General features: G+C 40.5%; 1 protein-coding gene across 9 annotated transcripts in view; it reads right to left on the bottom strand.

Moving 5' to 3' along the window:
- Window positions 1–25903, bottom strand: part of SLC26A5 (solute carrier family 26 (anion exchanger), member 5) — a 37583-nt gene extending 11680 nt beyond the window's left edge. For 7 of the 9 annotated variants that reach the window (XR_775230.1, XR_775231.1, XM_010580905.1 and 4 more), the window contains exons 1-9: window positions 25590–25903; window positions 11539–11752; window positions 9648–9787; window positions 6295–6405; window positions 5563–5744; window positions 4869–5033; window positions 2662–2814; window positions 1488–1570; window positions 1246–1393 (exon numbers count right to left, since the gene is read on the bottom strand). Coding sequence is in view for 6 of the 9 variants with exons in the window: in XM_010580905.1 (XP_010579207.1) it covers window positions 1246–1393; window positions 1488–1570; window positions 2662–2814; window positions 4869–5033; window positions 5563–5744; window positions 6295–6405; window positions 9648–9787; window positions 11539–11705 (1149 nt within the window). In the remaining 3 variants the exon portion in view is untranslated. Of the gene's footprint in view, window positions 1–1245; window positions 1394–1487; window positions 1571–2661; window positions 2815–4868; window positions 5034–5562; window positions 5745–6294; window positions 6406–9647; window positions 9788–11538; window positions 11753–18315; window positions 18397–25589 lie in introns of those variants that run through there. The other 2 variants (XM_010580906.1, XR_775232.1) reach the window with 2 other exon arrangements.
- Window positions 25904–26331: the final 428 nt, after the last annotated feature.

The following is a 26331-nucleotide window of genomic DNA, read 5'->3' as shown; positions in this document are numbered from 1 at the left end:
AGGAAGATCCCACATGAGAACTGTTATTGTGAGCAAGGTCAGAGCTCCATCTACCTCAGTACTGTGTTTCTGATGCCTAGGAAGGTATTTGCTTGTAATAAGGCCTCCCCAGGTTACTCTGCATCCTGCTATTTGTAACTGAGATGATTTGAGTTATATGTTTTGAACAGTTCTCAATGAGTTTTTCTCTTTGCATTTGTACAATGCTTTTTTGATCCGTTTAAACACTCAGCATGCACTGCATCCTGTCACAAGGAGTTCTATAGTTTAACATCCAGGTGAAGTAGCATCTGGCACCTCCTGAGGAAAAGATCTAGATGCTTATCTTAGGTCAGTGATGATTACTTTAACTAACATAAACAGAGCTGATTCCATTTATGCAGCTATGGACTTTTCTCTCTTTGGGTAACAAAGAACAATGATGTGAAGGATGAGATTCATCTGACCAGATGTAAAACTCTGTAGGTTAAGGTCATTTAAACTCCATTTACTCTCAGAGGAAGACAGCCATTTTGAGAAGGTGGAATAGCTGATCTGTGCTGTGTCAGATGCTTGCTCTAGGACATGCGTTACAGCATATGAACTCTCTGCCTCCCGTGACAACCACAACAATATCAAGTATCAACCAATAATCCAGCTGCAATACTGATTCTAAATTGCACAGGAAGGACAAGGTAGCTGAGGATGACATACCATTTTAGTTCTAGAGAGTCCCTAACCACAGCCCTTGTCACTCAAATCATGATAAGAATGCTAACTATGGATGGGGCCAATTGCTGCCCCAGAAAATGATGAGCTGCCTATTTGCAATGGGTGGGAATAAAAAGAAACTAAAAAACATAACTGGAATTTCTAAACCTTAGGTAATAGTTCTTTGACAATTAAGGCATTATCACATGGGAACTCTATGCTTTGCTCTATTACAGAAAGCAGAGAGAAAGTAGCTGGCCATCAGGACAGTAGGCTAAGTAATTGCTGTTCCTACAATTAATATTCATGCATATGTCTAAGTCTAATAGAAGCATGTTTTCCAAAAGTGAAGCTAAAAGTGAAACTGGTTATTAAAACACAGCCAGAAGAAGAACTTAAAATAATTCCTGGCATTTAAATGTGTAGGCTGTCAAAAACCTGACCTGATTTGTCTATGAAAGAAAAACTCATTTTTGTCCAATATCCCATTCTATGTTAATGATGTAACAAAGGTGCTACTGAGAATTTTCAACAAAGCAACCCCAATACTTTTACCTGATTCCCATCAATGGTGTAACCATGTTTAAGGGCAAAGATCTTGGCCATTGATACAGCCATTGAAAATCCAACTATTGCTATTGCTATTGCATCCACAAATATTGCTGGGATGAGCTGAATCTCGGGAACTGCTGGTGCACGTAACCTTGGAGATGAAATAAATGTTTACAAATTACTATAATAAAAGCTACATGCCGTACAGAAAAGGTATAGTTTGAATAAGAATATATCATCCCTACCCTTGAGGAATATTCCCAACAACATCCACTCTGTATGACTCACTCAGATTCATTCCAGCTGACACTCCTGTGCCAATAATTACCTAAAAATCGACAAACACATTTGTAAACATTCCCTCCATCAGGTTCAACCCTCACTGACTTTATAAAGTTTTCTTGGAAACAGTTAAATGGAACATGCTATGGTATGATCTGAATCACTCAAATTCCCTTTGCCTGAGCCAAGCTCAGGCAGAATAGTGTATTGAGAAATTAAATGCAAGGACAAGCCAAGGACATCTGCACTGCCGTATTTTCATGTGTATAACCTGCATGCTATCTGTGAACAGAACTGGTGCAACAGCAGTGAAAGGAACAGGTGTAAGATCACTTTGCTATTGCCTTGCTATCAAACTATACCCTATTACACCACCTCCGCCATCTCTCAACAGCATCCCTTTTCTTTGTTCCTTCTATCTAGATTGTACCACACCTTCAGTTATTCCCTTTCTTGGGTTTGATTTTGTGCAGGTTGGTTGAGAGCTCTAGTTATCCAAGAACTCATTTTAAAATCCAACCACTTTTCAAGGTGAAAGGTTATCAGAGATGTGGGCTTTGTGTCTATTAAGATAGTCTGCTTTATGCATGTATTTTAGAGTAGTTATTCGAAACAGAATCAATGCTGCAGTCATTTATCAGTCTCAGAAACAGAGAAAGGAAGGTTAAGTAGTAAATCCTACTAGTTCCTGCTCTTCTTTCTATCACTGCATTTTAAAAAGCAAGCAAGCCCCACAGAACCTCTGAAACAGGCATCTGTAAGCACCTTCCTTCAGGAGGGGGTTCTGAGCTCTTGGACTCTGAGTGGGAAATGCCACTCAGAGGTATATCTTGCAAAAGGATCATTCAGGTGCCAAAACTCCAGGATAGAGTGGGTTTTACAACAAATCTCTACCTACCCATTGCCATAGGGGACTGTGGGTGTTTAACTGTGTTTTCAGTTCTTCTTTGGGAGCTTATGCCTAAAACTTGGGCATGTCAGTCTCTAACCTTATGAGTATCCAAACCTTCAACCGGATCAAGCATCAAATGAATTATGTCCAACTAAAGCGCAGTAAGACTTGATAGAAAATGAGACAGTTTCTACAGCTTTAGAACAGTTATATGATTTAGCTGTAGAATTTCACAGCTGGCTTACCACAATGATCTCCATAGGAATAGGAACTGGGAGCTTCTTCTTAAACCGGAGATTGATTTCTTTTCCAATCAACAATAGAACAATGCACGTTAATCCAACAATCAATGCAGCAATATTGGTCGTTGTTATTTCTGAAAGCACAGCAGCTATGCTCTGTAACACAACAGAAGTATCATAATTATTCCTAAGAAAATATAATCTTCATGGAGATTTGCCATAAAAGCGTAAATTATACACGCTGTGTTTTTATTCTGCATCGGTAACCACCATGAATCAGTGCCTCACCAAAATCCCCATTGTTCCCACAAAACACAGAAGTTCAGAGTATCTCACTGAGGGAGATGCACTTGCAATCATTTACAATATCAGTCTTCCTCAAATGGGGCAAAAATTTGGAGAAAAATCCACCATGGGGAAAAAAGTCTAAACTACATCCCTTATCTTCAACATTTTCACACATATTTCATACTGGCAGCTACTTGAAAACAATAAATACAAATTCCTTCTAATACCTTCAGATATTCTTTGGCAAGTCACATCTACTTAGAGCTGCATAAACCATTCTAAAATGATAAGGCTGCTGATACAACCACTGAGGTTACCATAGCAATATGATTAAATAACAGTAATCTTGCAACACCGCTGGACATTATTAACTGGTGATTATTCCAAATATCTTTTAGTTGAAAACACTATTATAAAAGGGTGTTAAAAGAAAGAAAGCTTGCTGGAACATGCAAGTTGCTACAGGGTAAATGATTTCCTTACCTATTACTCCTTGTTATTCCACTGCATAAAAAAAAAAAAGAGACCTCTGGAGAGGTCTTTGAAAGAAGATGTACATAACCTTCTTTAGACATAAGGAAAATTACAGCGACTATCAGGATATTATATATTCAAGACGTCCTGGTAGTACATCTTGCATGTGTACCTTCCCTCCTATTTGTTTAGCAGTTAGTATGTCTGGTTTCCAGATTAGTGAACTAAACAGCAAATTTAGGAATTAATCATTAGTGCAGCCTTGTTTCCAAAAGGTTTGTAATATCTGCACAAATATACAAGAAATATTCCCACAAAGTATTTTCTGTAGCCTCCATGTAGTAAAAATCCTGAAGCTTCGTTATTGCTGAGCCATCAATCTGCTCAAAAGCTTGGGTTTTCACAGATATCTGAGATTTTCCCTATTCTTCCTCTCAGGAGTTCTTGTCTGCAAAATCAGAGCATTGATTTTGTGATAACAACTTGGGGCTTCCTACACTGGCAGGCAAATCAGATTCAGATGATTCAGATTTCAACTCTGCTTGTTCATAACAGCAAGAAAAGTAATGTTCATACGAACTTAAAAGCTTTAGTTGTGATTTCAATTAGAAATGTCCCTTTAAACAAATAATTTGCTGCATGGGATCCATTACATTTTTTTCAGAGCCCAACTGTCAGTTTTAAATTCAAATGAATTTAGAGCTTTTGGTTTTACTTAAGTCATACTAACCAAATCATAGCTTTACACTGCATGGCTTTTATTCCATCCTCTTGCATCACTATGTGTTAGACAGAAGGCAAGTGGAAGATTAAACTATGAGCTATGTCAAATACTGGATCCCTACATGCTCTGAACAATCAGTTTTAATGCTTAGGTTCTTCAATAAATAGCAATACTTTACACTGAGTGTCCTTATTTCAAAACACTTTTTCCCACTACTCTAAAGAACAGGTACATTTATCATGCCACAGCACTTTGTGTCCAACCAAACTACAAAACAGCTTACAAACAGGAAATGAAGAATACTCCCATCAGGAACTGTGTGTGAAATTAAAGAAACACAGACTGGGCAAGGTTCTGAGAATAACATTTCATAGCTTTGCAAAACATGTCTGGTCTACAGTGAAGCATTTCAGTAGCACATTTTTCCACTACGTACAAGAGACTTGCTTCAGTGAACATTATCTGCTCTTATTACAAAACTACATTAAGCAGAATCCTAAAATCTGCCCATCTCAGACCATGCTGAACTATCAAGTCACACTCAAGCTGCACTTTAAGATGCTCATATATTGCTATGGCACTTAAAGACCTCATACCCGGTTTTGAATACTGCAGCATTATTCTACTTAGTGCCAAAATAATAATAATAAAAAAATAGGAAAAGGCTTAAGTACTAGATCCAGACAATGCAGAATTTGCATGTTTAGTAAATGTAGTTACTCACATATACAACTGAGAGGGGTCCACTGTATCGGTTAGTCTTAATGCCAAGGAGATACTTTAACTGAGATGTAAAGACATGAACCGCAGCAGCAGTAGTAAATCCTCGCACCAGAGGCTCCGTTAGATAGATGGCTACAAATCCAAATCGAAGGAAACCTAAACATAACTAATGAAGAAGAGAAATATTATCTGTGTGACTCCCACTGTAGCCTGAACATCAGCACTATATAGCAGACAGGCCACAGGACACCTCTTCTAACCTCGATGCCCAAGCCAGATCAGGCAAACCTGAACTTGGCCTCTCTAAAGCCACAGTTTAGTAAGCAGCCATCAATGCACCTAATCTTCCATGCCACTGGCAGGTGCAATGTGGGATATGGGTAAATATAGGTGTTTGTATGCATTTATGGACAGATTAGAGAACATCAGGTTGAGTTTTTCTGATGGTATGGGAAAAAGTGAAAAGGGGGAGGTCCCATTTTTCCCAGCCAAGCCAAGATGCCAAAGACTTGCCTCCAATGTATCCCTCCCCACTTCTGTTACGTGGCTGCCACGAAGCAGCCTGTGTTCTACACAGTGCGGTGCTGAAGCAAAAGTCTATTGACAGGGGATCCACTGTGACCCAGCACGCCTTGGAACTGCAAGCCTAGCAGCAGCATCTGAACTGGCCCTTACAGCAAACTGCAAGCACATACCTGGATAATTCCTGAAAGAAAGGCGAGAGTCACAGCTACCTGTACCCTCTTGGTATCCCTAGCATGGTAATAGTCAAAGGAATCTGTAGCATTAGTAGAATTATAGCCTACAGAAATAATTTCATCAGGCACTTGTCTCACAGCAACGCCGCCGACCATCATACTAATCACAGCAAAAGTGCCTGAAATAAGAAGGAAAGGAAAATAATTGGTTAAAATCCTGGCAGGTTTTTTTTTTTAGGAGTCATTCTTATTAAGAGATAAGTGGAATTAAATTATAATAGTTTTCTACTTAAATATTGTATTTTTTAGTCCCAAAATCTGCTCCAGTACTCAGCACCATTAAAGCAATTAGATGGTGAACATACACCTCTACGGTAAATAAACACCATCATTTTTTTCTATCCCAGTTTCTATTATGCAAATTAAAGATTCATCCCGACCACACAGACAGCTGACTGCAGTGATGAAATTATAGTTCAGGAGTTCACAGCACACATTTCTAGATCTAATCCAATAAAAGATGCTGTTCTGTTCCTTCTGAAGTAAGATGGGTAAATTAACAACAACAACAAAAATGCTAATGTTTGACACATTTGTGTTTCTCCTATTCACTTAAAATTTGAATTTATAGAAAACAACTACACTTTCTATTTATCCAATTTTATTTTTTACAACTTTATTAAACACACACGCACACACACAGACTTTCAGTTATCCATACACATATACCTATTGATATGTGCTTGGAGGTTCCAAAAAAAGTATATAGAAAGACAGGATAAAATGAAGAATATAGGCCAAATACTGGGGGAACAGCTGCCAGCAAAGCATACGCTAAACCTAGAAAACAAGACACAAATGTGTATGTTAGGCAAACAACAGAAAGCATCTAAAGCAAAAGGATTTAAGCCCGGTAAAATTGAAATCACCTAATAGGAAATCTAGTGACATATCACAGGTTTAAAAAACAAAGTCTTGCAAGGAATACTCTTTAATATGTATAATACAGTAGGGCAGTGCCTAGAAACCTGATGGTTTGAGTCAGGAAACCAGAAGTCTCTAATTACAGGCACTGCAGGTGTGTGAGTGGATGATTTTGTGTACATCTGTGCACCGGTTTTGCCTTTGTTTTGCCTTTGGGGCTGGAAGTACTTCTTAAAAGCCAATAAACACTTTTTGTTGCTTTTGTTTTCATCTGTCACAACATGTAAATAGAAACACCCAAAACCAGCAGAACATGTTTGATTTTTCTCCTCCTTTTCTCATCAGACATGATCTTCATGGTAATCTATGACTGATTAAACGCTTCCCTCCTCCCTCACCCCAGAATGAGTGGGATGACATAACAGTTTACTTTTCCACAAAATATGCTCCAAAATGTAAAATAAGCAGAGAATCATTGCTTGCAATCTGTAAGGTCATAGAGCTTATACAGTCTGGTATTCTCCCCCAAAATGAAGTTCTTTTTTTTATTAAGCCCCGTCCAGTTCCACACGGTGGAATTGCGATCCACACCATTCCTATTTGTAGTGGGGGCTGGCAAGCACAGCAATGAAGCTGTGGGGGAACAGCTCTAAGGGACACCAGGGGGCAACACTTCCCACGGTGCTCCCTCTCTGCGTGACTGAGCATATGCTTATCACAGGAGCAGGCTCACAAGCAAATTCTGGGCACCACGTGATATGGCGCATAACTGTCCTGAGCAGTTCCAGCAAAATCGATAGTTCTATATGGCTTGCGTTAATGACAATTAGACACCAGAACTGAACAAATAAGCCTCGAGAAGAAAACACTGTGTCCTGGCTTGGATTGGTTCTCCAATTCACTTTTGCGAGTGCAGACTCATGACACCTGAGGAAGCTGTGTGCTCTTACCACACTTGGGCAGACTGGTCCAAGTTAGGACTGAAAAGCTCAGTGGTCTAGTGCAAATTACAAAAGGAGGCAATGGTTCACCTGCCATGGAGAGCTACTGATAGTCAAAAACACCTCTCCCTATTAATTTATTTTTCAGTTGAGAGACAAAGCATCAAGTTACGACGAAAGAACAAAACCAGGAATGGATCTTCTGTGTCATCCAAGCACACTTGTGCAGTGTAATAGCTCACATGGCCTTGCTCATGCCCTAAGCAATGTCTGAGTCCTAACCAAGAATTCATATTCCTATCAGAACTGGACTGATGATATCATTTATTCTCCTGCAGCAATGAGCTTTTCATTAAGTACTTCTGAAACTCACACCACATATATTCTCTGTCCCAGGGGCTACCCCTCATGCCGAGAGTATCATTAAAACGCCCTGTACCATAACAGCCTGGCCTTTAACATGGTGATGAACTTAACAGTACAAACGACCAGAACTGAAAACCAGTGGTTTCAAAACTGGGAGGGTGGGTCTATGTGAAGCTCCTGATCTGAATACCCTTTTATTCCTTTTCCTTTTCATTTGTACTGGCATTTTTAAAGGCTGCGAGTGCCAAGGAAATAAAAAGATATTGACATGACAGGAGTTCACAGCTTAAACACCCCGGTCATTGTAGTTCTGTCTGGAATGATTCCCAGGCTTCTTTGAACTCATGGTTGCTTTAATTACATCCATTCCAGAAAAATAAAAGTTCAACTTTTGTCTTTTTAGAAAGAGAAAGATTAGGAGGAGTTCAAGGGCATGTCTGCAGTCACCGAAGGAAAGAATAATGTTTAGTTTAAAACAAAGTCACAAAATTAAGTATAAAGTTCACTGCTGACCACTTAAATTTTACTGTCCTTATCTGGTCATCACATAAACTGTGTTTCAGTATACAAATGGTAATGTTTGTGTCTCGTATATGACAGATTTGCTTGACAGTTAACCACACTACTTATCAGTTTAAGATAAGGTGATGTTTATATTTGTGTAAGAAAAAATATCCGTAATTATAAAAAATAGCACAAAACTGGGAAGCTACAGAAATAAAACAGTCAACTGCACAGACTGAGTTAGAATATTCCATTGCTTTAATGGGTTACCAGCTATTAAAATCTAGGCTTCTTGGATTTACAGATTAATTCTACAGACCTGCCTCAGCCTAAAGTGGAACAAGTGAGGTGGAAATATGAAATAAGCCAAAACGCAAGTAAACTTATATATGCTTAATTACATTACCCTTAGCATGAGGACTCCTCTGGACTGTGCTCTGCACAAATTCAAAAATTCCCTCTGCTCCAAGACCTCCTGGGGAAATCTACTGTGACTGTGGCAGCTGTCATGAAGCTACCATTCCCAGAGCAGTGATGGCACCCCATAATGATACCGCTGTAAAACTGCTCTCACTTTCTAACCCCACAGCAGTTCTGGAACTGCTGATAGTAAGGTGTCAGGCTGAACAAAAGATTGCACTGATCCAGTCACCAAGAGCTGAACAGAACAGTGAACACTGGCTTTCTCTTTGTCTTCCACAGACCCTGCTCCTGCTTCAGGGCCAGGCTCCACTTGGGGTGAAACTTCCAAGTAATTTAATAGAAATTCCACAGATTTGCCATCTTGTTATAGAAGATACTTTTGATTTCTTTCCACCATGTAAATCATTGCCCACTACTATGGTTCCAGCTTAAACTGGTGACTTCTAGCCCTAAAAGAGGGATCAGTCTCTTGATTTCTTGCACATTCTTCTCTGGTTGAATTCAGTTTGGTTACTTTGCAACAGCTGCTGTCCTGAAACATTATGTCTATATGTCTGTTAGATACTGCTACCCTCTGTAGGAAATCTGCTACAACTTGTCAGGATGACGAGATCAGAAAATAATCCGGTGCATTCAGCAAAGGTTTAGACATGCACTTAAACTGTGAAAAGTTGTTCTGTCACCAAGAGCTGTTGGTATTGATCAGAAAGGCAAACTTCTTTCAGAGTTTGCTCCACATCACTGACTTGCAGTTTTAAGGGAATCATCATTATGGGCTGCTCCCCAGAATGCTGTACTGATCTTGACACACCTGAAATACACATCCTATTCTCATGAGCACATGTTCAGGAATCCAAGCACTACCATAAAAGCGCACACAGAAAAAGCAAAGAAGAGGATAAATAAATCCAGAGAGATACTCACCCTGAGGAAGCTGCATAACCCCGGTACTTATACCTGAGATAATGTCTCCTAATAAGTATTCCTTCACTGGGTAACGGGGAAGCCATTTTAAAATTGGTAAGAAACTGTAAAGATGAGACTTGGCTTTCTTAGAAGAACAACTGAAAATACAAAGCAGAAAGAAAAAGTTAGACACTAGCAGGGGACAAACAGGTCGAAAAAATTGTCTTTCAACCCTGTGCAGGGAAACAGCTCCATTAAAGGCAGGCTCAGATCCCTGATGACAGTAATCTCTCGACAAAGCTTAAGAACAAACATCTATGACTCCAGTTAATTTAGATCTTTATCACATGTTGGTTGCTGTGCACAAACCTTATGGAACTGTAGAAGAGAATCAGAGTCTTGTGAGGCTAGAGGTCAGTGGGAAGTGAAACTGTTCCAGTCCATGCACGATTAAGCAGTCACACAACACTTTTTGCCGAGATCATTCCTATTAACAATCCCCTGAGGATAACTTGCTTTCTGCCAGTAGTTTTCACTCATTAAAGTGCTTTGCAATGCTTTTTCCTATTTTTATTTACTATTTGCATGCTTTATACTTTTTTGATTACAACATTTTATTTATTATGCTTTTTAAAAAAAAATATTATTTTACTAATGCTTGTTACTATCACTGGTACTGATAGGCTAACTTTAAGGCTATTTGAGAACATAACCCTTCTTTACCCTGAAAGGAAATGCACTGAAGCCAGCAACACTGATCCTTGTGTCTCTTTAGCAGAGTTACTAACCTTTTGAAACCCTGACTCATGACAAGTGAATAGAGCCAGGAAATAAATATCTCTATCCAGTACTGCCATACATCATACTTTGATTGTACTGTGGTAAGGAAGTTTAACCTTGGGTAAAAATATAACACTGGGATCATATAAATGCTTTTCTGTGTAGGGGAACTGTAAGAGAACTGCAGAGATTTGTTAACATTTCTGAATTCCATGGGACTAAACTGCATAGTGAAGAAGCTTATGGCTACAAGTGAGAGGGGAACTAGAGTCATCCGCAATTCTCCATGTTTAACCAGATTGAATCACAAGTCATAGCTCAGGAGGATTTTGATCCACATATTTTTTATTCAGGACAGAGAAGTTTTCTGAGGTGGAATTAGGTGCCACTACCATTAGAATGGTCATTCCATTAACCAAAACAAATCTCCAAATGTCAAGTCATGTAAACAGAAATATTTTACAGACAAGCAGTCAGGCAGCAATCATTTGTTGCCTTGCAGAACAAGGTTCTAGTAAGAAATTGAATGAATTCTGCAAATGGAGCACAGATAAATATAAAGCTAATGAGAACTTAACTAGAATAAGTTTTTCTTCACTATCCTCTGGTACCACAGAGCAAGAGTTGCAGTTAAAGACATTCCCTAACCAGATGATACTTAGATTCCAAGGCAGTTAGTTAAAAGCTACAGAACGCCTCTATTAAGTCCCTATTAGACTAGTAATTTAGATTTCTACACAGCTATCATATATCTCCATTCTTCTTCTGTGAAAGGATCATGTGAAGCATAAATTTGGCTGTAAGTATTTCCACATAAAAAGGACAGATATTTTTCTGGGTCTTATGAATTCCTGTCACATGATTTGACTAATACTTCACATTCCTATGCTGCATATTTTTCCTTTGCACTTTCATGAAGATTCAACTAATTTATCCATTTTTTTGTAATACAGTTATATATTATAATATAAAACCACACATACAACTTCATCACAGTCTTGCTGAATAATCAAAACAGAACTAGTGCTTTTATCTTTTAGGTTTCTTTGAAGAGATTACTAGCTATGTGCATGAATCAATTAAGAATTAGAACATTTCTAACCAATAAAATAAAGACAAAAAACCCTACCGACAAGAATGTACAATCTTCTGCCTTAAAGTCTGAGGTGTTCTTTCTCGTCTGTGCAGCTGTCCTTGCAAGAGCTCTTGGTTATATATTGGTCTCTCCACACAATACATCTGGGTTTGCTCAAGACGTGCTTCATGTTCTTGAGCATGTTCCATAGTTGATCTCATGGAGCAGGAGCCAAGGAAGAACAGTTCCACGGTCTCCACTGAAAAACCTGGTTGTAGACAAAATCAGTTTGGTTACTTTTTTAACCTTGGATTTGGCATTCCCTTCAGATAATGTATTTTGACAAGCTAGAGACAAGAACTGTGAATGCAGTTTAAAAGCACTAATTAGATAGCCTGTAACAGCAGCAAGTAAGTAAACCACACTCACAATCTTTACTATATGGAAGCCAGTAGTTTATGCTTCTCTTAGGTAAAGAAAGCTTTTACGTTAATTACTCTGTAAATAATTGCAGAAACAAAATTGGAAGGTTATATTCATGCTTATCTGATTTTCCCTCCTCAACCTTTAAAGAAAATGTCAGTGTCAAAGGGAGATTACTTTATTGCTGAGTTACTTCCTGCTTACTCACAAACTGTCACGTCCATCTCCAAAAGACAGAACTCCAATTTTAACACTGAGAAAGCCACTTCTTTCTTCCGGATAGCCAGTTGCTTCCTGTATCTATCCACCTGCTTTCTCCTCCATTTCAGAGGCTTCTTTTTCCAGACAGCATCCCAGGGATGCACAATTCACTACTTTCAAAAAGTTATTCTTTCAACGGATGTGCCACTTACTGCTATTCTCAGTCCTGCGCCCACTAATACAGGAGTCAGGAGATGTACATGATTTTAAAACTAGCCAGAAGGATTGTAAACATCTATTCTTTTGTCTGATTCAGTGCCATAAACATCTTAACACGTTTAGGAGATACTCTGATAATTCCTTTGCCCCGTGTTTGCTGCTTCTAGAAACGTGGGGCAAGAAATGTAACTCCAAATTACAAGCAAAATGACAGGACTGCTATATTGTTAAGCAGAGAAGCTGGCTAGCGCTACATTTGATGACAGAACGTGAGTGCAATGGGAAACAGAGCCATAATTGTGAACAAGGCCCTTGGGCTCCAGTCCAGCAAGTCACTTAAGCATGTGTTTGCCTTCAACCAAGGGAGCTAACCCAGAGGTGTTTAGTTTTTAGCTGTACATCAATGCGTTCCTAGAAAAGGGTTACCATGCAGAAATTAGACAAATTGCTACCTAAACACTCAAAGCTAACCACAATTGGTCCAACGTTCTGATTTAGCAAATACAGTCTGCCTGGCAGCAAAATAGCAATATTGCTACCTAAGCCTTCAGTCTGATGAAGGTGCTGGAATTTTCCACTCAGGGCTTGCTGTTCTCTATCTCCTAGGACAGACACAGCCTAGCATCTCTTCAGTTCTCATTATTTTGTAAGCAACATTTTCCCTACATAGTCAGTCACAAAAGGGTATTTTTACTGAAATTATAATTTTTTTATTTACACCACATTCAAGATTCATTTCACCTTTACTGCATGAAATAAGATACCAAAACTTGTTTGTAAGAACAGTATCATATCAAGGGTACTATCAGAGATTGTTACCTTTGTACTCCTGAAACACATCTGAAGGTTCTTTTACATCTTTCCATAGTTTCAATTCACTGAGAAGCCTGAATGACATTTTGTGAACTGTTTTCTCGTGTTATTGTTTAGCAAATTGTAACTCTCAGCATCACAATTTTTTCCTCCTACCTGCAGATTTTGATCCAGTCAACATTAGAATAGGATTGTTCTACCAGCAATTTCCATCTGAGCAGCCCTCTGGCTTTCTTCTCACCTCCATATTATCACATGTATCTTACTTCGTATTTACAGCAATGCCGTCCATACTAAGATGTATGTTTGGCCACTAACACCTGTAGCACTTTTTTTTTATGTCAGTATCTACCTACCCACAAATACCACTTCCTACTTCACATCTTGCCGTGTCACACAGTGAGCTACCCATGAATCCTAGTGTATTAACTTCTGCCCAGTGAAACTGAAACTTTAACCAGCCTAGTGTCTGCTGGAAGGGCAACACAGCAGGGCACAAGCAATCCAGGAGCCTTCTGAGGTGCAGTGATGACAGCTTGCAGCCACAGGTGATGGAGGAGCTGACAAGGAGATGTGCTCTGCTGGACATGGTACTTATAAACAAGGATGAACTGGTCAGGAATATGAAGCCTGGGGGCAGCCTTGGCTGCAATGACCATGAGATGGTGGAGTTCAGGATCCTGAGAGAAACAAGACATATAGCAGGCTTACAACCCCAGACTTCAGGAGAGCAGACTTTGGCCTGTTCAGGGACCTGCTTAGAAGAATCCCATGGGATATCGTCCTGAAGAGAAGAAGGGTCCAGCAGAGCTGGCTGATTTTCAAAGATTATCTCCTCCTGACTCAAGAATGGTCCATCCCAAGCAATAGAGATCCAAGCAAGAGTGGTAGGAGGCCTGTGTAGATGAACAAGGAGCTCCTGACTAAAGTCATACATGAGAAAGAAGCATATGAGAGGTGGCAGCAACAGTAAACACTGGGGAGTCAATCATCTGGGAAGTGGCTGTGCAGAAAAAGACCTGTGGGTCCTGGTGGACAAAAAATTTGAACATAAGCCAGCAATGTGTCCTTCTGGCAAAGGCCAGCAGCATCCTAGACTGCGTTACGCAGACCATAGCCAGCAGGTTGGAGGAGGTGATTCTTCCCCTCTCCTCAGCACTGGTAAGGCACATGTGGAGTGCTGCTGGGTCCAGTTCTGGGCTCCCCAGCGCAAGACATGGGCATCCTGGAGAGGATCTAGCAAAGGGCCACAAAGACTATTAAGAAATTGGAGCACCTGACATACGAGGAGTGACTGAGAAAGCTGGGATTGTTCAGCCTGGAGAGGGGGTGAGGAAATCGTATCAATGGATATAAGTACCTGATGCAGCAGGGAGTAAATAAACAATGGGCACAAACTGAAATACAAGAAATTCTGTTAAAATATAAGGAAAAAAAAATTACTGCAAGCATGATCAAACACTGGAACAGGTTGCCCACAGAGGTTGTGGAGTTTCCATCCTTGGAGATATTCATAATCTGACTGCACATGGTTTTGGGCAACCTGGTCTAGGTGACCCTGCTTGAGCAGGGCGGTTGTACTCCTATGATCTCCAGCGGTCCCTTCAAGTGTCAACCATTCTGTGATTGCATAATGGTCCCTTATGTCGTTATTCACATAGAATGTATCTTTTCTGGTAATTAATTGGTGTGTTCTGGCAACATCAGCCTCATTTACAAATTATGAAGCAATTTTAATCAGTCTTAAGCAGAAAACCCACTCAAACAAATCAGAACAAACAAAAACTACAGCTGCATACAAAAAGCACAAACCAAATCAGTTCAGAGGCTTAGTTTTGGCCAAACTGTTCCAATAAAATGAGAATATAATCAAAACATTTCTATCCAAGGTTTTAAAAACATGCACCCCTTCTTCCTGTTCCAAAAGACATAGCAACACAAAACAGCCCCCTGCTAACCCCCAAAAATTCAGGTCCTGATTGGGTTACATACTTTCCACATTCAAGTTTGTTAAGCTTCAAGTAGATGGGTTAATATTTGGAAGAGCCACACAAGTTTGTAATGTAAATATAGACATGGAGAGGTCTTAAAAACTCCAGTTCCTTTCTCATTTCTGTACACATGCCCAGACTCTTCCAGGTACTATGAGCATATACAGAAGAACAGAAGTTCGGTCCTGCCTCCGTTCACCATGGTGAAATAAATGATACAGATGTATTTGACTAACTGAACAGGGCTCAACTCTAAATCAGTTATCCAGATGATGGCAAGTGTTAGTCTGAAATACTACCAGAGGTCACAACCCAAGTTTCACCATCACTCAGTCTGAAGATTTCTAAACTGTAGATTGAGCATTTCTGATTCTGTTTGAACAAGGAAGTTACACTGCACTGAATCATGAGAACCCTCTAACACGAACGTAAACCTGAGGGAGGATACAAGAGGATCCTGTGTTTAGCTATGGTTCACAGCGGATACCAGAACACAGAGAACAAATCACATGCCATTAAAAGAGGTCCTAAATCTACCCCAAAACCACAGCCAGATGCATCATTTTATGTATTGCACGCCATGTCACCAACTTCATCTTAACAGCCCTACATAACCATGTTCTCTGATGATAATTTTGAATTCTAAGCTGTAGATAATACAATAAAGATGAAAGTCTTTAATATTGTCCATCTCTTGAAAAGCACACACAGAGCAAGGACTGAGATACTTGTGCGTACAACAGATGATATGCATTGTCCATAAAGTAGCAAAAGAGCAGCATTTCATGACTTGTTGAAGTGTCTCTCCAAGTGTTTGCTGAATAGCAATATGACAAACTGCCAACAGAGATAGCCAAAGCTTGGAAATTCAGCCTTGCCCTTCACTCCCAGCATGTTCAAGGAAGAGCAAAAGCAGGTACTGTCATTTTCATTAAGACAAAGGTTACTGCTATGATTTCTGAAAACTCTCAGACCTTTATACAAAGGAAGAAAAAGGCAATTTCTGGGCATGCGAGTCTTAATTACTAGTGGAATACTGCTCTTAGACAACCTTTGAACTTCATGGCAAGCATAAAATTAAAAAGCTATAAGAAACACTGCCATTAATCTTATCAGCCAGATAAGAGTTGAGCTGAAGTAGTTAAAAGCTGTATGCAAAAGGCTTAAGAGTTGGTGATTCTTTATCTGACTGATAAAGGCCTGTCTTATGTCCTTACTGCTATTATCAAATTGAAGGTGTTAAAAAAAGTGAAGCAAACATCAATTTATAACACTACCTCTAATAATTAAGTACTTCCTCTTCCTAATATTAGACGATAAAGGAGGGCTGTCAAGCCATCTACACTGATTCTTGTAGAGGACAATAATTTTTGATCCAGTCCACATGAATTAGAATGCAGCCATAAAATTTATAAGGACCATGATTTGGCTGCTGTTCCTTAGATTCAAAATATGACTATGGGGAGGGAAAAAAAAAAAAAAAGAAAAAAAGAAGCTGGAGACATGAAGAATAGCATGCTGTGTGACTGCTGCAGCTTTAATAGGCTTATAATTACAAAATGGGGCACTTTTGTCCCTAACCTTGTGTATCTAACCTGCATGTATCTGAACTACCTAATGCAACAGCGGGGAGTCAGTGGCAGATCCGTTGACTTGCCTGTTTTAAAAGAGCAGAAAACCTTTCTTCTGGCAGCTAAGCACAGAGTTGGCTTAAATAGTGGAAAAGCACAGGTAGACAGTATTAGTACAGTGTTACAGTAGAAAAACACATCTGTGCTGGGGAATTCCAAGTTAGATCATGAACAGCAAAGTCTATGAAGTATTTTGTATCTTTAAGCTTACAAATACAGGTGACTGTCATCAGCCAAAGGGCTGGTAGAAAAACTGCCACTCTCTGTAAAATACGTTCTCCCAAATGCACACTGAAAAGCAGAGTTATTGCAAGGTCGGTTCCTACTGTCTGAAGAGGCTAGACACAAAAGCTGAGGCAATTTTAGGAACCACATGTTCTCTCATTTCTTTCTTTCCTCTCTGGCCTCACTCCCCGGTGACCTATGCCCTTCCACTTATCACCTTGAGTGATACGTATAAAATTACACCAAGCCGGAACAGAAGTTTTTTTTTTAAAACAAGCACAAAGGTGTAAAATGACTGGGTGGGGTCATAAAGAATGCATTCTCCTAGTTTTCTTGGACTGTGCTTATCATCCTCAGTCCTCCTCCACTACTCCCACTAAATCCACTAACGAATAGATTGTTTAGACCTGTAGCCTTCATGTAAAGCTTCACAAATTTAGAAATAACTTGTGAAGCAAACAGTTTTCCTTGTGTATGTCCTAAGCTAAGAAGTGCACTCCAGGAGTGAACCTTTGGGAAAAAAAAAAAAAATTAAAAATCAGGACCTTGAATTCCTATGTAGCTCTTAGATAGGCAAAATTTCCACTGTACTCCACATAGAAAGGTGAGATGGTTAAAGAAACTGTGTTGGATTGTGTGATAAAAGCTCTTCCACACACCCATGGTTACTCAGAGGGACAATGGCAGGACAGAGAGCCTGGATAATACCCTGCTGGGCTACTCCCAGGTCCATCACAAGAGCCATCAGCCCATCAAAGGCTCATCTCCACCAGTCCAGAGCAGCACGGGAGGGTCAGCTATGGGACCATGGGAGACCCTGCCAGCTCTAGGTGTGAGAGCATATGCCTATCTCTAAGAGTAAGAGCATGGCAGTGGGGGGCAGCTATTGGAACCTGGGAAGTCCTGGCCAGCCACGTGTGTGCACATGTGATGGTCTGTACCAGCAACTGGAGCGGGGCTATGGCCTTGAGGGCTCATAAGCCCAGCTGACAGCAACTGGGGAGACTGGGATACAGGAGCTAGCTACTGGCCAGACTGAGTATCTGAGCCCAGTTGCTGGAGGGATCCACCTTGTACATACATATGTGTGTGTGTATATCTCTATATATGTATATATATTCTCACTATTGGACCTCCATCCTGCCTAGCCAGAGAGGGGAGGAGAATGAGGCTGTCAGTGTTGCTTGCCTAATCTGTGCAACTTGCCATGTATATATGTGAATATGTTGTGTATATACACGTTCTGTGTGCACGTGCCTGCTGGGAATATATCTTCAGCCTTGATACTGGTTGGACCTGGGGACATAGAGCAGCAGCAGCAGCCTCACCTTCCTCGGGCTGTTGGATTCAGTATGATGTATTTTCCTCTAATAAACTGATCTTATCCACTGAAAAGAGCATTACAACAACATGTGAGGCACAGAGATCCTTGTCTCAGAAAACAGTAACAAATTAGACCTAAAGATTATGTAACTGATAAGGGGTATTTTATATTTCATGTGCCTTGCCAAAAAATACTTTAGCCTCTAAAGATTTACTCCATGGACTAATGAATTCGTTAGTATCTTAGTGGTATCTCTTATCAACCAGCAATCTTATGTTTGTTTTCAACAAGAGAATGTTTTGGGAACCTGTTATGATGATTGAGCTGTGTAATCAATTCCACGTAAGACAAACACCTGGAGCATTTTGAGCAGCAGAACACTGGTCTCTTTCCCTCTCAGATATAGATAAGAGATGGCTTCTGTTTCCAGTGCAAACACATTGATGGCCATGAGAACCCATGGAAATACGATCATTCTTATTCCTGCTTTTTGTGGCTTCAGTGACCTTGGGTCTGAATCTGCCATCCTCACCCCTTCTGAAATCCAAAAGCAGTAGCAAGTGATAGTGGAATCAGATAAGTTAATCAGAATGGTACCACGGCTGATGACCTCTTTGTCATGATTAAGCCAACTGATAAGCATGTACATCTCCTCAGAGACAGGTAATCATTTGCTAGCTTCATTTTTCCAGAGGCAATCCACTGCCAAAAACTTTGTTGGAGCTGACTTCATCATAAAGCTCCAGTTGATGATCAGAGGAGAGAACATAAACCAAGATCATGCATACACACCAAGCTAACTCAGAATAATTTCTATACTTCATGTGACCTCAGTCCACCAATAACCTCCAGCAGCTGGTTCATCTTTTCTGGCAAAGTGGAACAAGCAGACATCAAACAAGTGTCTGTGCAGAAGGGAGAAGTTACATGATATGCTTCCTTCAGCAGAGAAGCCACCAAAAGTCCTTCCCCTCTGTAGCTGCTTCATAAAGCCTGTTTACACACACCACTAGCCTCTCAAGCGCTGCATCAAGCTAAAAATAAACAAAACAAAAAAAGCAGAAGGTTGTTATTTATAACCAGAATACTTTTAGTCATCATGTTTACAGTGCAAACCTCTCAAGTCACAGGGGAAGCTGAAGGATAGATAGTAAAACACAGTGTGGTCACAGGAAGAAATGACTGGGGTGGGGAGAGGGAAGAAGAGGGAGTTTAGGATGGATTATAAATTTATATTCCAGTTTCACTGCTGAAAACAAGGCACGAAGTAACTACTTTACTTAACTAATACAAGGTTTGGAATGTCTCCAATGATCCTCTATGAGGCTCTCTTCCTAACACTTTCTGAAAGGATTTGCCCCTCTGCAGTACAGGCTACAGCCATTGCCATGCCTGAAGAAATTCCTGAAGATCTGTTGCTTCTGACAACACAGCACAGGGCAGACACCTCTGGGAAAGTAGTAACGATAACTATTTATCTAAGCTGCAACTCTCTTGCTGCTAGTTTTGACAAATAAGTTCAACTTCCCTATCCATGTTAGGATCTGCATTTGGAAGAAACATTTCATTCTTGGTAGCTATTTTATAACACGTTTTCTGTGTATATCTTTTGTGCACTAGGTAGCAAACCAAATCCTACATGAGCAGTGAGTAGGACTTGACTTGTGACAGATCCCGTCCCCATTTATGCAACTGCTGCTTGGTTAAGATTATATTATCCAAGCGATAGCGTTTTCCTGTCTCCTATGTACTTAAGGGTGTTGCTTCATGTTCTGAAGGTGATTACCAGCCAGTGGGAATGACCCTCCTCAACATCCTGACGCCAAGGTTACATATAAAGGCCATGAGTGCGCAGCAAACACAGGCCAGTGCTGCTTTTCCTTGAAATATTTAAAATTCATAGTAAGCAAAATGAACACATAAAGAAGTTTCTCTGAGAAGTATTTCACAGCAAACCCCTGCTTTATTTGCAGACTCACCTTATGGCTTCACGTTTCTTCTGTAGCTGATGACAGAGCTCACATCTTAATGTGAGAAAGCCTTGTGTCTGTTCTTAACTACACAAGTAAAAAGCTTAACCTTCATACAGCTAGAGAAATGACTCCACAATCCCAAACAGAGCAATCAAATAAGATGGACAATATACAGAAATTACTTTGGACAGACCCTAGTTACCGGTTGGTGCTGAACATGTTCATATGTTGAAGGTTCTATGCTACAGAGTACAGGAATGATAAAAAAAACCTACCAGGCTTATGTCCTTGCAGTTATGCTTTAATTTTACTAGGCTATTGAAGCACAGGACTTTCAGATGTGTTGGTCAGGTCTTCATAAATCAATGGCATTTATTAGGTAGAACTGAAGATATGTATGGTCTGTGAAGAGCTCCAAGAGAGCAGTGGTGTTCATCATCCATGCATACAGTAAAGCTAAGAATCCACCTACCAAAACATCATCTATACCAGATTTGTAAAGATGTCAGTCACAGAGTTTAGTTCAAACAGGTTTGTAGGGGCAAAGAGTTCGCCAATTGACTCTTCAAGTGTGTTTGGCAGAACAATCCAGCATGAATGGATTTCTGCAACAGCTAACACTAAAACAGGTCCCGTAACAAAGGAACTGGAAGAGCAACAAGGGTGTCTGGGCTGAGGGTCATCAAATGAAATGAAGAAAGGTTCATTGAGTAATTTTCTGGTGACTACTTCTTGCAAGAACCTTCCTTCCTCAGAAACACATATGCAAAAGAAAGAAATGTCACCAGAAAGTACGGAAAAAGAAAATCAGATTCGCTACATCTGTAAGTTAAAGACTCTGGTCACCTGTTCAGCTATATGGACACAAATACAGCACCATCTATAGCATTGCAATGCCACAGTGAAAAAAGATCATAAGCATCGATTTTAAACATGAAACTGGCAAAGAAATAAAACCAGAAACACATCATACAGAACTGAAAACAAGAAAACAAGTTTTATAGTGCAAAATTGAACAATAAAATGGACCAGAGACAGAAGATAAAGAAACAGTAAACCTGAAAGAAATAGGGAGGGCTTAGAAAACAATGTTATGTCAAAGCTGTGTAGCTAATGGCACCATCCTAGTAAAGCAGGACATGCAGGTTAAATCCCAACATGCTGAAGTGGTAACTGAACTCAGGTCTAGCTTTCTCTACGAAAGGACGTTAACCATGTTATGCCATAAAGTTATGACAGCAGCGGCAAAACTTCAGTATTTAGAGAAGATATTATGGACACCTGTATCTATGAAAGATCTGTGGTTTTGTTCCTAACATGCCTCTTCAGACATGCCTGAGCTTAGCAGAGCTCTGTGAAAACAGGAACAGGCAGTTCCCTGTGGGCACCTCTGAGAAGCAATCTAAGTTTTCTCCTGGATGGTATATGGAGTTTTGAATTCTGCTCCATGAAAAACAGGTGCCAAAAATTGAATTTTTATAATGCCTGATCAGCTCAATCCTTAATTTGATCTAGCACTACTAGACTCAACTCCAACAAGGATGTTTCGAACGACAGACACTGCGATCTTAGATTTGGATTGGAAAATTCTGCCCACGCTTTAGTTAAGAGAGGTTTTCTGAGAAGTTCTCTAAAGTCCCAGCCCTGCCTCAGAACCCCATTTCCATAAAATAAATGAAAATGAACAATTTGACCTTAGCTAGTCCAGTCTAGGTGTCAGAATCTCAGGTTTTCAATTAACAGATTAAAATCTATTAACTAGCTAAAAAAAAGAAAAAACACAACCCAAAACAACCCACTACAACACAAGAACACAAACCAAATTTGACATACAAAATGGTAGGCAACAGTCAAAGCAGAGCAGCAAAACCTGATCCACCACTGCCTGTGCAAAACTGGTAAGAATTCTTCAGTGAAGGCTGGAGAGAGACTCTACCCAGGCAGTGAAAACACAGGTTCATTGTCAAAAAACTCCCAAGAAGGCAATTACACTATTGTTTATCACATGGAAGGCCTTCCCAGCTTGCTACTGCACAAAACAAAAGAAACAGTTAATGCAAGTCTTTGAGAACAGTAGTCCAAGTTCCCACATAGGCCAGTTATTCACATATGTACTCTTATGATCATTAATAAAATCTAAATCTTATCAATGCAACTGACCTGCAAAACCCATTCAGCTGTCTGCACAAACTTGCAGCCGTATCTTCAGACCCGTGGAAGTACTTGACATTGTCTATAGCTTTCTGATTACCTGGGCACATGGAAAATAACTACAAGACCTGGACTTTGCTGCTGGTTATATTTCTGAAGAGCAAAAAGCTACAGATAAATAGCTATAAAATAATAGCAATGGCAGCTCTCGTAGCCATATTAAGAAATACTATCAAGAAGGACTACCAAGAGATACTATCTAGCAGGACAACATTCTGCTGGCTAACAGATCTAGGGAAGGAAACATATCAGGATAAGGAAGGCGTTTAATTCATTAAACTTAACTGGGAAATCAATAGGCTAATTTGATCTTGAGAATTTTAGCTTCAGCATCGTCATCTTGTGCTGAAAGTTATAGAGCTACCAAACAATCAGACAGAAAAACACATGCTTTAGAAAACCAGTTCTTACAGAAAAAAACATATCAGCTATGAAATAGAAGAAAAAAAGAGCAGTCAGCAGTTCATCAGATTCAGAAGGAAGTATACGCTGGATCATGGGGAAATGCATGAGAGATGCCAAAAGACCCTTGTGTAAAGCTATTCAGAAAAAAAGTGACTACTATTAAGAAATGAGGGAACCCACGGAAGCTAATGAACCTTGAGTTGTGAATTAAAGCAAACTGTTTCAGTGTTGGAGAGGAGATGGCATAATTAGTAGACAAGAATGGAAGACTTTTTGGCTTTCTCCCTGTGTGCTAATGTTAGCACAGGAAGAATGGACGGCTGAAGTAACACAAGCTCTTCCCAGGAATGTTGGATACTCTGATTTAATCATCAAACTGACATCTAATGTACATGCACAGATACATTTCATTATTCTTTGAGATCCACTATCCTTCCATTATTTGGCTAAAGGTCTGACACTACCATGTAGGACAACAATTTCAGAAACTGTCTGGATACCTTTAAGAAGTTGCTAGGAAAGTTACAATAATGTAAATGCTTCAGTCACTGTGCATTCAAACTGGGAACTAGGGGACAATGATGTATTAAGCCTTAATAGCTGCCTATTAAATCAGGCATAGCTTAGGCCTAGTAATTTTTGGTTGCAGCCCAATCCTGTCAAGTTTACATTATTTGTAGCTGCTACTACCACACTGACCTCTAGCTTGGTAACACCTGGCATACCAAAGTTAAAGCTGAGTAAACCAGTGTGGCTAGGAGAGTCTGCATAGGGAAGGGCTAATGCAGAGAATACATGGAACAAAAAAACCCCACCAAAATGTAGAGTGGAGGCTTGTCTTCTCCAGGGGAAAACTTCCTCAAGACACAAAAAAAGCAGCAGGCTCCAGAGTCACAAATTCCTTTGTAGCTCCTTAACAGGGTTGACTTTAGCAGATGATCAGCCAAACTAAGAGAGGCAGAAGAGCTCAAAGGACTCTGTGCTTCTCTAGGCAACCCATGGGCTACACAAAAGTTTTGGTCACATTTAGAGGCTACAGCTACAGTCCAAATAAACAGTAGTTTAAGACAATAACAGTCTGTCTATACTATAATAATAATCAAAGCAGATAAACATGTTTGGTTCTTCTTTCTCAAGTTATTAGCAAAAGAACAATGGAGTTGCAGCCACGTGCTAGATCTGTGCCTCAGTACTGCATGATTTTAGTGTCACGTTAAATAATAACCAACTTCCCATGTGGTTTTGGAATATTTAAGTTCTAAAAACAGTGCATCCTTGGGGACAGGCTACTATACCTATGAAGAACGGTGTGCTAAAGATATGATTTGAATCACAGTAATGGACTAGAAACTCCAAACAAAAGGCAATACTTGATGGCTGTTTAGTGCCCCAGGTCTTAAGATGTGATGGCTGAACCCAACAGAGCACTTCAGTAAGCACTCAGCTCAGAAAACTGGGCTCAGTTTGTGGCAGAGGCTAAAGACTGCCATTTCCTAGGCCCTTTCCCCCAGGATCATGCTCAGCCATCTTCACTTCTTTTAACTGTGTCAGCCTTTAAGCAAACTGTTATCCTACACAGAATTTGTACATTACAATCAAAAAACCACATCAGCTCTGGACAGATTACTTAGGCAGAGGAAATATGGTTTAGCGATCAGAATCCAAGCCTGAAAGTAGCAGCAGGTTTTTTTCTTATTGAACTTAGAGCTTTCCTTCACTGAAATGTGATTCTACTTATAACCCAATATTGCCCCAGCTCCCCCCACAAATATACCTTTAAGCATAGCGAAGCTTTTAGCAGGAGACTGCTGAACTTAAGGCCCTCAAGTCTATACAAGGGGGTAAATGCTATCTCAAATGAACATGCTTTATCAGCTACAAAAAGCAGCTTTGCATGGGTGAAACTCCATTCTCTCCCTATACCCTTTCCCCATTCCATTTCAGAGATGTTTCGCAGTACATTGCAAGACAATAAAATACTTCAGCTCATGAATACTGCTAAATGCAGAACTGGAACACCTATCATGTGTCCCGAGAAGGCCTGGAATTGCCACAAACAAAAAGTATTTCAGAGTGCGATTACTACCACTTGAGGAAGGCCAATGCGAGAGTTGATCCCCACAGAGTCAATTCAGTGCAAGTCACCTACACGTGCTTGCTTCTGAAACTGTACAGTTAATTAACCTTAGTTTTTCCATTTCTATAGCAGCTAGTAAAGCAGCATCTTACTTATGAAAATTCTGTAATATAAATCAAGACACCTGTTAACCCAGAATACATTCTATTGCACATTCAGTAGAAGACATTTTAAAAGCCTGTCTGAAAATTTTAGCCTTCCTCTGTGAAAACTTCAGCCAAAAAAGTTCTAGCGGCCAGCCCCTTGTTAAGACTGTCAGTCATCCCCATCCACACCAATGCTGTGCAACTGTGTTACTGTGATAGATATGGAGAATTATGAATGTACATTTTGCTGAATCATCAGCAGAAATAACGGCAGCGCTTTTAATTTTTTTTTTTCCTGATTCTTACTACTAGACTCTCTCTAAATGCCTGCTGCAACAGCCATTTGGGTTATCTGAAATTCCGAAGCGTCCTGAAAACAGCTTTAAACCACATTTCAATGTTCAGACAATTAAAAGTTTTGCAATAGCAGTATGAGCACCAGCACTGCAAATTTAAGCCTACTTACTCTTCTGGCTGGCTTTTCCTGGTTGCTTTCGCTGATCCCTTCTCAGGAGTTCAAAACGTTCCCACAGTTCGCAGACCAGAAGCTGAAAAATACTGACACGGGGAAAGCGACGACCTTATTCTTTACCAGAAAAGGGGGCGGGGTGAGGTGGGTGATGCGTGTGCGTGGAAATAGTTGAGTCAAGGTTTTGGAAAGGCTTTGAAGATCTTTGGGTTGAAGCTAGTAACAAGGCGCAAAGCAGTTATTTCTCGTTATTACAGGGCTTCTTGGACAGCCCCTCTGGCCTAAACTGACGGCCCGCAGCTTAACGTCAGAGGGGTTGCAGTCACTAGACGAGGAAATGACTGATCTCTCGACCTTCCTCGAGTTTCCCCTTTCTTTTTTTATTTATTTCCTCCCCCCCCCCCCCCCCCCCCGTCACCCCAGGTGTTTTGCGTGTACCTCACAGCTACTACGGCGTGGGTGCTGCCTGCTGCCCGGGCAGCCCCTGGCTTTAAGGAGCGCGTTAAGAGGAGGCGCGGACCAGCCCGGCTGCCTCGGAAAGCGGCCGAGGCCGGCACCGCCCTCAGGACAAGTGCCTTTTAAACCGCTCCCGTCGCCCACGGCGCTCCCTCCGGCAGCTCCGCCGGGGAGGGCGCGGGGCGAGGAGGCAGGGGCCGGCGAAGGAGGGAGCGGGGAAGGCACGGCGAGAGGCGGGAGCGCCGTCCGAGACCCCGACCCCGTCCCCCAGGCCAGCCCCCGG

The sequence above is a fragment of the Haliaeetus leucocephalus genome, unplaced genomic scaffold, assembly GCF_000737465.1.
Source record: "Haliaeetus leucocephalus isolate CR32 unplaced genomic scaffold, Haliaeetus_leucocephalus-4.0 Scaffold751, whole genome shotgun sequence".
Taxonomy (NCBI): Eukaryota; Metazoa; Chordata; class Aves; order Accipitriformes; family Accipitridae; genus Haliaeetus; species Haliaeetus leucocephalus.
This window is presented reverse-complemented; position numbering and strand designations above follow the sequence as displayed.